Raw genomic sequence first — 15,376 nt, forward strand, 5'->3', positions numbered from 1 at the left:
TGATTTATCTTCTAGTGTACCTGCACTCAGTCCTAATAATTCATGTACTCTGTTTTTTATCTTCCTGTTTATTTGAAAAAAATATTGCATTCTCCAGTGTTGTGATAAAATATAAATGATCAGCCCATTCTACTTCAATATATGAGAGGGAAAATGAGGGAAGAAATAGGAATTTAAGAGAGCAGCATGCATATTTACTGAGCTATTAACAGCACTATCTTTATCAAACACTGACCTTTCTTTTCATTTTTTCTTTATGATAACCATTTATTAGAAAGCTGAACACTGAAATTTTTGTCTTCGTGATTATATTCTATTTCTATACCACACTATTAAGGTTCACTTGTATAGAAACTCTCCATTTAAATAATTTTAACTAACAAAATTCTAATGACTTTCAGTCTTACAGCTATATTGAATTAAATAATTTTTATTATCTCAAATTCTAGCCTATCACATGATTTTCTATTTTTGATGAGTACCTACCTTATAACTGACAGGAAGGTCCTGACAATCTTGAGAACACCCACTGACCTTCTTACTCAAACACTCATTTATATGGCAGTTCCTCTCATCTGAGCCATCGCGACAGTCATCCTTATTGTCACAAAGAGCTCCACTGGGGATGCACCTGCCATTTTTGCACATAAAAAATGAACTGTTGCATGACTGTTCTGGAAAAAGAAAATAAAACAAATGGAACATAAAGGGCATGCCATTGTTTTATACTGCAATAGCTGAAAACATTCACAAATATGATAACTTGTCAGTCAAAAATTATAGTATATATATGTATATATAAAATGCTTTATATTCAGTGTAATATTGTATACACAAAGAAAATCAAGGGCAAACAGTACTTTCATGTTCAATACACTGCAAATATAGCTTTACATTGAAAATTAGCTATCAAAATAAGCATCAATAGCAAAATTAATGGAGTATTTCTGTCTTAATTTATATTGTGAAGAATGAGTTCAAAAGTGTAATGATAGCTTGACATTTCCCTCAAGTCATAGGTCTCTAAAAAATTGCATGTCACTGAAAATTAAGAATCTGGAATAGGTAGATACTCTTAAATTCCTTTTTTTTTTCCTGGAAATATAACATTGACATTTTTAAATCTGGGCATAAAAAGACACTTGTGCTGAATAATAGTTGTTTCAAATATAGCTATGGAAAGGAGTTCAGGTTTTGCAGCTATTCAAAACCTGATGATTTAAACATTACTCATTATAATACATGATACAAGAGTGCCTATTAACATGTAAACTATGTGAGAAAAAAAAGTAATTGGGTTTATTCTAAAATTTATAACTAGGTATTCATTCTTTGGAATGGTAAAGTGAAAAATAGACCAAGTTTGGCTACCTATCTATTTTCCATTCAAATGATATGCAATTTATTTCATTTTGCCTAAGTTTGAATAATATTGACTTTATCTCAGTAAATCTCAACTTCTTTTATGATTAAATGTTCCATTTAAAAGGTCCATACATGGACCGTAACCAAATAGGTCCATACATGGAAATTATCTTCACATTAAATAATGTATTAAGAAAAATGACTTTTTTAAAGCAACAGGATGATGGACTCATTTGGTTCATTGCCACACATCTTCACATCTGTGGCACAGACTCACATTTCTAAAACTAACTCCAAAACAAGGTTGATTACCAAGATGCTTCTATTGCATGGTGTCAGTAGAAGTATCACATAATTAATTGCATTTTCTCTCAGTGAATACCACATGAACCTAAAAATGAGTTACAGTATTGCCTTAAAAAATCAATTTTGGAATAAGCATAGTGTTGTACACTTTCTGTACCTGCACTTTTACACTTTGGGTTTATAGGTGCCTCATCAGAATGGTCTGTACAGTCAAAATCTCCATCACACTGCCACTGAGTATTTAAAAGGCATCGCCCATCAGCACAGCTAAACTCTTCTGCATTGCACTGCCGGTACCCTGCGGGCAAAGAAACGTCTTAATTCACATAACAGATACTGATGAAAACTTCACTCATAATGTGCACTCGGCCTAATTAACCATGTGCTACCCAGGCATCTATGGGAGATATTTCTCTTTTCTTTCTAGGGCAGTTGTAATAACCGCAAGAAATATTTGTGGTTGGAAAAATAGGATTAAAGACCAGAAAACAAAGGTGGAAACAAGGCACTCTTATTTTGTTTCTATGTAAGGAAACAAAATATATATTGCTAATAATATATATATGCACACACATATATATTTACATAACAAAATATTTATGCAACATGAGTATATATGTGTGTGTATATATAATATACATATTAATATATATATACACACACACATAACAAAATTTATAATGAGTATATAATCTCTCTTCACTTATTGTCTATATCCTAAAGATTTCCCTTAGAATGGAAAACAAAATGAAAGCTATTCAAAATTATTTTCAAGACTAAACTTGGTTAGGTGGAATACTAGAACATATGGATGAACTGACTCTGGATTACAATGATAATTATCAGAAGTTATAATGTCATGTTTATGTTTGGGAAGAAGCACTGAAAGTGTAAAGAAATTGTTAAAATGAGAAAATTCATAGAGTAATAAGCAGAAAATTATTGTAATTATTTTACATATTGATTCTTAGAGGCATTAAAAGGCTTTACTCAAATCACAGTATCAATCCATCAGTTGTTAATGTTCATATCTATGTCTGTTTGTAAGTAAAACTCATTTGATTTTAAATATTATGAAGCTTCAGATTTTATTTCTGCCTAAGTTTGTAAGCAATAAAAAAAGTCATTTCTTTTGCAAACTTTCTGGTAAATATGAGCAAACATTTTACTTCTGAAGTGAGAAAATAAGATTTTTATGGCTTAAAAAATAAAATTTCAACAGAAAAAGCTAATTCATTAGTAATTATTTAAGATGTTTATTATACTGCATGGCAAAACTACATAGTTCTAAAAATATCCTCAGATTCCGTAGTATTTCTTTCCTCCTTCTCCTTCACTAGCTCCTCTTCTTCATGCAATACATATGTTCAACTCTCTTCCAGCCCAATTATAATAAAAATCTATCCATATAACTCTCAACAACAATGACCCTTCTTCCTTGCTCAATCAAGTCCCTACTCAATCATGCTTTCACTTACTTACCTCTAGTTCAACTTTTATTATTAATGTCTCATTTCTGCAACTTCTACCCACTGAAATTCTTCTTAAAGCTAACAGATTTCAAGTGATAGTTGGTAAATTTATGTGTCTCTGGCTCCTATCAGCTTCATCTTCCTGCAGCACTTAAAAGTACTGTCTGTTCTACCTTGGAAATAGTTTTCGGACTTAATATTCATCATATATTCTCCCAGGCTTCTTACTTTGCTTTTGCTATTTCCTTTCCCCCCTCTTTCTGTATGAAGTTTTCTCCTGTTATACCCTAAATTGTTAGAGGGGAATCCCTTATTTCAACCTTCAGTCTAGGGTTTTCCCCTTTCCTTTCTACAATGATGGGGATTCTCATTCTTTGTCGTATTTTTGAATATCACCCTTATGTTGATGGTCACTAGGTTAATATCATGTGTCCTGATCATACTTTAGAAGTGAAATTTCACATACTCACTGTACAACTTCATGTGATTATCTGAGTAAGACTTCATTTTCAAAATGTCCAAAATTAATTATTTGTTACATCCTTCTTCTCCTGCATCAGCAAAATTGCCCCTTAACTTCATCCAAAACTCATTAATATCAATGTCATCCTCACAGTCATCCGAGATAGAAATTGTATTTTACTCTCCATCTGTAACTGTAAATGAATTCTGACCCAGTTCTCCATTTTCCATTCCATCATTTCTGCCTTAGTTCAAAATCACAGTGCTAATTATCATAACTATTATAATAAACTCCTAACAGATTATTTTCTCTTTATGGTACCTCTCCCTCATGGCACTATTTCATCCACTCTGTTGAAAAGGATGGTTCTAAAGTTCAAATTTAACTGTGATATTCCTGTTTTCAAAATGTGTGCTTGCCAAGTAAGGCAAAATAATTAAATACAAATTCTTTAACATTGTATTTGAGACTTTTTAGATCTAAAACTTCTAACTCCAACTGACCTCACCAAAGACTAATTGCTATTCCACAACCATGTGAATTTATAGTTTTTGCAAACATATATAGGATTTACTATGTTTGGAACTGTTTTAAGCACTTTACAAATATTAATTATTTAATGCTCTTAACAGTGCTAAAAACTAAATAATATTACTATATATTTTTTGCAGATAAAGAAATTGAAGTGCAGGGAGATAAAAGTCACTTTTCCAAGGTCACACAGTTAGTAACTGGCAGAATCAGGATTGGACCCAGGCCATCTGACTCTAGGGTCCATATTTTTAACAACTATGTCATGTTCTGTAGCATCTAAATATGATTTTCACTGACTAACACTCCCTGTCTCTGTTCTTTAGTGCCTCAAAAATTATTTTCTCATCTCTGATTTTGTATATTATGATTCTTATTATTCCCATATGACTATGAATGCTATTATTCTATGTAGTACTCTTGATTTTTCTGTTTATCTGTAATTTTTTTTTTCTAGTGGAATTTCTGTCTCATTCATTTCCATATGAACCAAACATGGTGTCTAGCTGAGGAAATATATTCAATCAGATATAACTCTAGTGTCAGATTTACATTTTGAGTTACGAGTTAGCTTTTAAAATATCACATTGAATCCATGACTTAATGGTGAATTGATATAAAACTGATATCCACTGATCTCAAGGAGGTTTATATCAAAGGCCAAGGTTAGAGCCATTGGATGGGGAGGACACAGGAGGGAAACTAAATTATTGCCTTTCATAGGTATATGTGGATTTATTTCACAAATTTTCATTTTGTATTGGTTCGTGCATACATTTAAATATTTTACAAAAGTACTAGGTTTACACAATATTTCAATTTCAACTGGAAATTTTTAATATACTAATATTATCACAGAAGTTATATATGTGTTCATATATACATTACACACACAGGACAATTAGATAAATATATATGTAACAAGATAAATTTCAAAATAACAATATTAAATTTTAACAAATATATACATATACATATGCAAACAGATAAAAGAAAAATGTTAAATATTTTCTGATAGCTGCGTGAATTGTGTTCTTTTTTTCTCACTAAAATATTTTATTTGGCTGTAAGACTGAACTAGCCAGCCATACATTGTTTTTAAAGTACAAGGTACTTCACAAAGTTCTGAAATTGAAAGATGTTTTTACAAACATTTTCCAGTATGGTTCTTGTAAGAACACTACAACCATAGGTAAAATTTTCAAATACAAGTGTAACTATGGTAGAGTTTTAAGGTGCTATATGCAGTAGGTCTATATTACCAAATTTACATGCTCTTAGTGAGATTAAGATATGCATTTATTTGTTTTTGTTAAAGACTGGTACTCAGCCGGAGAATCTTCTCCATGAAAAGTTCATATATACTTACCACACTGCAATGACTCATCAGAACCATCTCCACAGTCGTCATCATGGTCACAAACAAATTGCTTGGGAATGCATACTTTATTATGGCACATGAAAGCATTTTCATCACATGTATTATTGGGAGCTAAGGAAGACATCAGAAAAAATTAATTTAGATGAGCACCTACTTTATCTTTTCCTACATTAAGAGTTTAGGGAATGTATGTTCTCATACTCAGTACACTCAGTAATTCCTGGTCATTTTAAAAAGAAACATTAGCTAAACATTCAATGTATCAGATAAATTAATAAAATATATTAACATGCCTATTTTTATATAAGTAGTATTCAAATATATGAATATAAATATGTATAATTCAAAATTTCAGTGTTAAATGCTCAACAATTCTAGAGTGACCTTGAAATTTCAGAACATTTAGCAATTTGTGAGTTTGCTGAGGGATGAATTTAAAGGTTCATATGTGATAAAAAAAATCACTCAACTCTGATAATGTGGTTGGATACTTTTTTTCTCTCCCCACGGCTGCAGTAATGGTAGCAAGGTGATAAAATCCTTGCTTCTTTGTGAAAAATGGACATGAAAAGACTACCAGGTGCTAAAGCTCATGATGGAAGTGAAAAGAAAATCAAAGGGGCTAAGGAAGTTACTGTTTTAGGAGGAAAATAAAGCTTTGGGGTGACTTCTAGAGTAGGGTGTTGAAATAGGTTAAGATCTACAGTGAGATGAGCCCGACCATAAGCACCACACCAAATTAGGAATATTGATCCATGAAACGGAACACTGATCCTTCTGGAATACTGATCCAAAAAAGTATTCTCTATCAAGGGCCCTGAGGAAAATGGTTGCTTAAAATGTGCAATAAAACTTGAGTATAAGTCCAAAAGATACTGGCTTTTACAGAGAAAATGAGCTTTAACAGTATATGCATAGCATCATAGAGGTTTGATCATTTAACTATTTTTAGTTACCTTTCTTAACACGTAAAGGATAAATGTTATAATCTGACTCAAGCTTTGCAGTATTTCAAACGTTAAGACTCTGATATATGATGGATGTTAACTAAGTTCATTGTAGCAACCATTTTGCAATAAGATATAAATACATTAAATCAATATGTTGCACACCCAAAACTAACACAATATATAGGTCAATTATATTTTATTTTTTAAGTGAAAAAACAATCTATATGCAATTATAGTACACTGGAAAGAAAAGACTTTGCAAAAAGGTGTTAGCACCTTAAATTTTTATCCTAAGTAAAGCTATTAATATTTACCTTCTTGGCACATATGTTTCATTATCTTAATGAGGAAAATAAAATTTATCTGATAAATTTCTTGTAAGAACTAGATCAGGTATATGAAGCAGATCAGCTCATTTTAGATATTCAATAAGTGCTCTTACAATTCTCCTCTACACAATTATTTTTGGCAGATCTCCAAAGGCACTTCACTAAAATACTATGGGAGTTCAATAATGTAAATAAAAACATCTACCAAAATAATTGAAGTATAATGGGCACTTGAAAAAATGTAGAGGCCTTCCAATCTGTCCCTTTCATGTCTTAACATGTCCTCTATCTTCAACACTCCTCTTTCTTCTCTACGTCCTTCACAACTCAGATAATGATATTGCTTTTCTTTGAAATCCTTCTACAAGACTTTTAGGCTTTTCTACACAATATGTATTTGTGATGATCTAGTATCTTTTGTATGTATCATTCTTACACTTAAGGTATTATCATTATTCTTTTATATGCTTATCAACTCCTGATCCTAAATCTGTCTCAAACTAGATGAAAAAAGGAAACTGCTCTGCTTTCAAAGCTCAGTGATGACTGAAAAGAGATATTAGCAGGTGAAACAAAAAGAATTATTTGAATTTAATCAAGTATAACATTTTCAACAAATGTATTTTTAAAAATGGTACAGAAGCCACATAGAAGTAGAGCTAAAAACTGCTCATTATAATCAAAGTAAAACTCACTTACTAACCACTATTGTAACTTTGAACTGTGTGACACCTTATATAACTCAAGTGAATTATGCCAATTCTAATATATGAATTATTCTTTAAAATGCGAAGCAACAGAGGCTTATTTGGCATTAATGCTTTCAGGTCACTTGAGTACAATTTGTTGTATTTTAACATAATTTAGTTAATAACACCCATGTGGTCCAAAAGTGTTAATATGCCTCCCAGAGTATTAACTTGCTACAATAGCAACAGTATGCAGGGACTATCTGGATCCCTGAATTGATGCATAATCCTTTATTATGTAGCCCTCAGTGACCTATTGACCTTTAGAGACAAGTATCAGTTTTAAGATCAAAGTGATTTATTCCACAATAGTATGAGTTCTGTGCACGCAAGTCTTCCTTTTCCTTTTCTGTTTTAACTATAACCCATATGCACACACCCATATATACATACTATTACATTACAGCTTCAAATACAGTTTTAAAGACCTGAAGATAGGTCATCTGAGAGATGACTAGCAGACTTCACTTTAATAAGCAGAGTTCATAGCAGTCTTCCTAATACATTGCTCAGCTCAACATATCCCCTACGTGACCTTGGGATCTGCATTCAAACATCCAGGCCCTTCATTCTCTTGATCACACAAAGGAATTTATCTAAATTTTCACTACTGAGTAATTCCCTGAAAATTTCCTGAAGTGACCTAGAGTTAGAAACTTAGTAAATTGTCTGGCCTCCAAAGCTGTTCCTCTGATCCCCTAGCTTCACTCAGCTATATCTATACTATTTTTACCTGACCTAAGGGTTAATATCCTATCTGTAGGACTAATAGGTGTTTACTGACCTTCTGGTCAGTAGTTATTTAGGATCACAGCAGCCATTTACAGAGTATCTGTAATGGGCAATCTAAAAGTCTTCAAGGGGAGTACAGGGTCGTGGAAGATACTAAAAAGAAAGTAACAGCTCCAGCACACAAACATACATAGGGTGGTTACAGTATCGCAGAAATGAAGTGAAAATTTTTCACTCATCAAAAATGATTTTAAAATGTGTAATCCCACCGTGCATGTTGGAAACACTCTGAACAGTGGTGTGAAGGGTTGCTGAATTACTATGATTGACAGCATCCCACCTGATTAAATCTGATACTACCTATGAGTCCGGGGGCTGGGAAAGTGAGAGAAAGGGTGATACGGTGAGTACTACAGAAGTAAATATCTGAGGATGCTGCAACAGCATTCTTTCATAGACAGCCCCATGCATGCTCGTACCACAGCCTGCTGTGGAGAGTTCATCACTTCCATTTGGACAGTCCCGTTCACCATCACAGAGCCAGTGGCGGGGCACACAGGCACGCGAGCCCTGGCAGCTGAACATGTCAGCCGCACAGGTGATGGCACCTGAAAACCACCAAAAAAAGAGAAAAAGCCATTACGATCACACACAGCAGGTCCACTGAGAAAGAGCTACCATTATATTTCCAATAGATGAGAAGCAGAAGAATGCCACTGACAAGGAAGAAACTGGAGTTTTTTGGGAATGACCACGTATTATCCTTCCCCTGTGAATACTTCCCACTCAGAATGCATTCCTTCCCAATGGCAGCGGTAATTTAGTTGCCAAGTTGGGTCCAACTCGTTACTACCCCATGGGCTGTAGCCAACCAGGCTCCTCTGTCCATGGAATTCTCCCAGCAAGAATACTGGAAATGGACACCATTTCCTCTTCCAGGGGATCTTCCTGACCCAGGAACCAAACCTGCTTCTCCTGGGTCTTCTGCATTGGCAGGTGGATTCTTTAACACTGTGTTACCTGAGAAGATCATTCCTTCCCAATAGCAAGAATTATATTTCTTAAAGGTATATGGCAGGAAAATAAAATAAAAGCTATATGGCAGAAAATAATAATAGTATCTTCTCCTTGTAAAATGTAAAAAGTCTAAAAATGTCATAGAATGGTGAATAAATTGAGATAAAATTTCAAAAGGACTGAGCCTATAAGGATAATAATAATAGCATTTTTATCACTTAATATATGCTAAGCACTTAGCATATTAACTTATTTAGTCCTCACAATCACCTACAATGGTAGAACTATTATTAGTTTCACTTCACATAAAGGGAAACTGAGGCTCTGAGAAGTTGAAAACTTGCAGGAAGTTTCAAGTTGCATAAGGAGTCATGTGGTGAGCTGGGAGTCCAAAAGCTTTTTGGTTCCTAAGCATCTTTTCTTAAGCACTAAGGTCATTATTGTTACTCCCCACCTTGTGTTGTTGAAAAGGATGAATGTACACATGTACCCTTTGTTTTAGACACTTAATAAACAGAATCTATCTTGTCGTCACTCTGTCAATTCAATATCCTTTTAATTGCATGATTTTTTCAAATGCAATTTTTTTTTTTTAAATCAGTTTCCACACAAAAAAATGCTGTTTACTGTACATTCAAAGGGCCTCAGGGGTTGCTCTTTGCTTGTCCTTCTATGGGCATAGATTAATCAAGTAAAATTAGGAAATGGTTCATTCTCTTGATATTTACCTAACCCTGAGTACAGTTGTACATATTGAATATGTTATGTTTATAAAATATATATTGAGTGAATTAGTAACATGTCTCCCAAATCTAACTTCTCTTTAATTTCCCTTTCATGTGCCCAAATAGAAAATGTTAAAAAAAATAAGTTGTAAGAATTATTTTAAAAAAATATTAGTATCTCCAGGAAGAAAATATGACTGCCTAGATTGGTGAAAGATAGTTGTTTCTAAACATTTAAAGCTATTTCTCTTGGATTATCAATTACCATCTTACTTCTCAGTCATAGAGTTGTTATGAGAAAAACTGCTTTCCATGCAATGTTTTCAATACGGGAGGACAGCAGGGTGACAAATTGAAACCCCTGCTGATCTTTTTCAACATAAACATGCCCATTCCTGACATACAGTTAAATTAGGAAGATAGAATGGCAAGTGAATGTTGAAAAGTCCCCCAGGATTCAGATTTGCTTATCTGATTGAGGATCAGTGCTAACAGGGTGAGATTTAGTATGATATCTATTACTAGTAGAAATTATAAAGAAAATCTATTAAACAAATGTTGCTTTAATTTTAAAATGAATTTACCTGCTACCTATTATATCTTTAATGCTTTCTATAAGAAAATTCTTTCCTTACAAAGTTATTTTCACATTATTCCTCCTTTTTATTTTTTAAGCTAGTCACAAATACAGTGTCACTTTCAGTATTAGATTCTCAATTAGTGCTTTAATTTCCATAATGTTTTTATTATTTAGCTAGAGATGTAGAAAAAAAATTCATTCTTTCTGCTAAGGAAGTTTTGATACATTTAAAACTCCTTGTCTGTTTTCTTATTACCTCTTCAATTTATTTTCAAGGTACGTATGATAAATATAGCATTGATTTAAGGGCTGAGAACTTTAATTCTGTATGACCTTGCAGAAGACTAGTGTCTGAGTTTCACTCTAAAGTGAGGGGTATGACAGGTTAATTACTAAGATACCTAAAACTATAAAATGACAAGTCTATTTGCAGCAAATTTTCTGGCTCCCTTGAAAGTGGTTCAACAGATTCTGGGTTAAGGGCATTCCAAAATATCATGGCCAATTAGAAAATGAGCCAAAGAAAAAACTCATGGCTTCCTTCTATAGTTACACTTTCATCTGGAGACACATTGTCTTTCACAGGGAAATGAATCCCAAGGGGGAAGGAAGACAAGTAAAAGGAATTCTACCAGATCCATTTTGTGTACCTGTGCTGTGCTATGCTAAAACGCTTCAGTTGTAGTTGACCCTTTTGTGACCCCATGGACTGTAGCCCGTCATATTCCTCTGATCATGGGATTCTCCAGGCAAGAATACTGGAGTGGGTTGCCATTTCCTTCTCCAGGGGGTCTTCCTGACCCAAGGATTGAACTTGCATCTCCTGATGTCTCCTGTACTGGCAGGTGGGTTCTTTTTTTTTTTTTTTTTTTTCTCTGTCTATTTTCTTTTTTTTTTTTTTTTTTTTTTAATTTTTTTATTTTTCAGTGGGTTTTGTTATACATTGATGTGAATCAGCCATAGAGTTACACGAATTCCCCATCCCGGTCTCCCATCCCACCTCCCTCTCCACCCGATTCCTCTGTATCTTCCCAGCCCAACAGGCCCGAGCACTTGATACATGCTGTTCTTTCGAAACTTCCCACCCTCCCTTCTCCCACAGAGTTCAAAAGTCTGTTCTGTACTTCTGCGTCTCTTCTTCTGCCCTGCATATAGGGCCATTGTTACCATCTTTCTAAATTCCGTATATATGTGTTAGTATACTGTAATGTTCTTTATCTTTCTGGCTCACCTCACTCTGTATAATGGGCTCCAGTTTCATCCATCTCATTAGAACTGATTCAAATGAATTCTTTTTAATGGCTGAGTAATATTCCATGGTGTATATGTACCATAGCTTCCTTATCCATTCATCTGCTGATGGGCATCTAGGTTGTTTCCATGTCCTGGCTATTATAAACAGTGCTGCGATGAACATTGGGGTGCACGTGTCTCTTTCAGATCTAGATTCCTCAGTGTGTATGCCCAGAAGTGGTATTGCTGGGTCATATGGCAGTTCTATTTCCAGTTTTTTAAGAAATCTCCACACTGTTTTCCATAGTGTCTGTACTAGTTTGCAGTCCCACCAACAGTGTAAGAGGGTTCCCTTTTCTCCACACCCTCTCCAGCATTTATTGCTTGTAGACTTTTGGATAGCAGCCATCCTGACTGGCGTGTAATGGTACCTCATTGTGGTTTTGATTTGCATTTCTCTGATGATGAGTGATGTGGAGCATCTTTTCATGTGTTTGTTAGCCATCTGTATGTCATCTTTGGAGAAATGTCTGTTTAGTTCTTTGGCCCATTTTTTGATTGGGTCATTTATTTTTCTGGAATTGAGCTTCAGGAGTTGCTTGTATATTTTTGAGATTAATCCTTTGTCTGTTTCCTCATTTGCTATTATTTTCTCCCAATCTGAGGGCTGTCTTTTCACCTTACTTATAGTTTCCTTTGTTGTGCAAAAGCTTTTAAGTTTCATTAGGTCCCATTTGTTTATTTTTGCTTTTATTTCCAATATTCTGGGAGGTGGGTCATAGAAGATCTTGCTGTGATTTATGTCAGAGAGTGTTTTGCCTATGTTCTCCTCTAGGAGTTTTATAGTTTCTGGTCTTACGTTTAGATCTTTAATCCATTTTGAGTTTATTTTTGTGTATGGTGTTAGAAAGTGTTCTAGTTTCATTCTTTTACAAGTGGCTGACCAGTTTTCCCAGCACCACTTGTTAAAGAGATTGTCTTTTTTCCATTGTATATCCTTGCCTCCTTTGTCAAAGATAAGGTGTCCATAGGTTCGTGGATTTATCTCTGGGCTTTCTATTCTGTTCCATTGATCTATATTTCTGTCTTTGTGCCAGTACCATACTGTCTTGATGACTGTGGCTTTGTAGTAGAGTCTGAGGTCAGGCAGGTTGATTCCTCCAGTTCCATTCTTCTTTCTCAAGATTACTTTGGCTATTCGAGGTTTTTTGTATTTCCATACAAATTGTGAAATTATTTGTTCTAGTTCTGTGAAAAATACCGTTGGTAGCTTGATAGGGATTGCATTGAATCTATAGATTGCTTTGGGTAGAATAGCCATTTTGACAATATTGATTCTTCCAATCCATGAACACGGTATGTTTCTCCATCTGTTTGTGTCCTCTTTGATTTCTTTCATCAATGTTTTATAGTTTTCTGTGTATAGGTCTTTTGTTTCTTTAGGTAGATATACTCCTAAGTATTTTATTCTTTTTGTTGCAATGGTGAATGGTATTGTTTCCTTAATTTCCCTTTCTGTTTTTTCATTGTTAGTATATAGGAATGCAAGGGATTTCTGTGTGTTAATTTTATATCCTGCAACTTTACTATATTCATTGATTAGCTCTAGTAATTTTCTGGAAGAGTCTTTAGGGTTTTCTATGTAGAGGATCATGTCATCTGCAAACAGCGAGAGTTTCACTTCTTCTTTTCCTATCTGGATTCCTTTTACGTCTTTTTCTGCTCTGATTGCTGTGGCCAAAACTTCCAACACTATGTTGAATAGTAGTGGTGAGAGTGGGCATCCTTGTCTTGTTCCTGATTTCAGAGGAAATGCTTTCAATTTTTCACCATTGAGGGTGATGCTTGCTGTGGGTTTGTCATATATAGCTTTTATTATGTTGAGGTATGTTCCTTCTATTCCTGCTTTCTGGAGAGTTTTAATCATAAATGAGTGTTGAATTTTGTCAAAGGCTTTCTCTGCATCTATTGAGATAATCATATGGTTTTTATCTTCCAATTTGTTAATGTGGTGTATTACGTTGATCGATTTGCGGATATTAAAGAATCCTTGCATTCCTGGGATAAAGCCCACTTGGTCACACACAACAACATATTAAAAAAATCATACACCAGGTGGGTTCTTTATAACTAGTGCCGCCTGGGAAACTCCTGTGTACCTCTTCAGATATAATATTTGATTGGTTTTATATCTGCCTGATTTTGTAAGTATGTTAGAAACTATCCAATTTTGTACATTTTTTAGAAATGTGAATTCTGGTCCTAGTTCTGCTATCACTGATTCACTGAATGACCTTGGCAAATTTATTAACCTCTGTGAGTTTTTCTTTCTTCATTCTATTATATGACAGAGGTGAATTAGACTATGATTTTCAAACTGAATCCTCAAATCCCAAGTCGGAACCACTATATACTTATGAAGAAAGAATATGTCTACATCAGAATATTTTGAAGTGGGGATTAAGAATCTATTTGTTTTAGCAAAGCTCTGAATAGGAATTTTTGTACACTAAAGGTTGAAAACCACTCAGATAAATTATTTATAAAGTTCCTTTCCAATTCTAAAATATTAAGTTTATTCATTGACTGATGCTTGGTTTAAAGCGTTTTTTATGCAACAACAGCTTGGTAGTATATAAACTGCAGCCTGCGTATATATTTAATACCCTGGATGTTTTGATGACAGGTAAACATGTCCATTACCATTAAATCCTTAAAAATTTAACAGGACATTGATAAACACTGACACAGCAACACTACTCTGAAAAATAAGAGAGGGAGCAGAAACAAAAGAGAATGGGAATAAATTCAGAACAGAAGAGAATGGAAGTAAATTCATTTAGATATTACACATTGGCCATGTCAGATGATCATGATAATTGCATAAGGTAAATGTCTTGTAACCATTTAATAAGAAAGGAATTGGAGGAATAAGAAATAAAATGGACCACATGATTACACTGCTGGAAAATGCAGATGCAGGCGGATTCCACTCTGTGTCACTTTAGAATCTTTACCAGTTCCATTATGTTGTGTCCACTTAGAAAGCATAGCAATATCAAGGGAGCCATTTAATGTAGAATTATACAAAGGGTCAAAAGCAAGATAAATTTTAGAGACTGAAAATATGCTCAACCTGTTGTAAGTTGGTAGTTAAAATTAAACAAAGAACTCTACTCAATACTCTGCAATGTCTTATATGAGAAAAAATAAAAAAAAAAAAGAGTTGATATAAGCATATGTATAACTGATTCACTTTGCTATAAACCTGAAACTAGCACAATGTTTTAAATCAACTATACTCCAATAACTTTTTTAAACAGAAATATTTAATAGCAAAGAGAAACAAAGTAGGTAAAATAGATTGGCCAGTCATCAAATTACTGATTTCTTTTTCCTTTTAGAGGTCTTCGATAGTAATCTTTCTACGTTTATCTTTATCTGTTGTATAACTAAATTGTTTTAGTTTTGTAAATAAAAAGTAGATTTTAGGTGGGTTAATACAGGAAAATAAATTCTCTACTTTCCAAAGATATCTCCAAT

At 33.8% G+C, this 15,376-nt stretch overlaps 1 protein-coding gene across 1 annotated transcript in view; it reads right to left on the reverse strand.

Annotated features, from left to right (window-relative positions):
• LRP1B (LDL receptor related protein 1B) overlaps positions 1–15,376 on the reverse strand; it is a 1,678,044-nt gene that overhangs the window by 290,425 nt on the left and 1,372,243 nt on the right. Inside the window, exons 52-55 of the mRNA XM_065928990.1 lie at positions 8,758–8,886; positions 5,507–5,629; positions 1,829–1,969; positions 487–674 (exon numbers count right to left, since the gene is read on the reverse strand). Coding sequence (XP_065785062.1) covers positions 487–674; positions 1,829–1,969; positions 5,507–5,629; positions 8,758–8,886 — 581 coding nt within the window. The remainder of the gene's footprint in view (positions 1–486; positions 675–1,828; positions 1,970–5,506; positions 5,630–8,757; positions 8,887–15,376) is intronic.

The sequence above is a fragment of the Muntiacus reevesi genome, chromosome 3 (genome assembly GCF_963930625.1).
Source record: "Muntiacus reevesi chromosome 3, mMunRee1.1, whole genome shotgun sequence".
In the NCBI taxonomy this organism is placed as follows: Eukaryota; Metazoa; Chordata; class Mammalia; order Artiodactyla; family Cervidae; genus Muntiacus; species Muntiacus reevesi.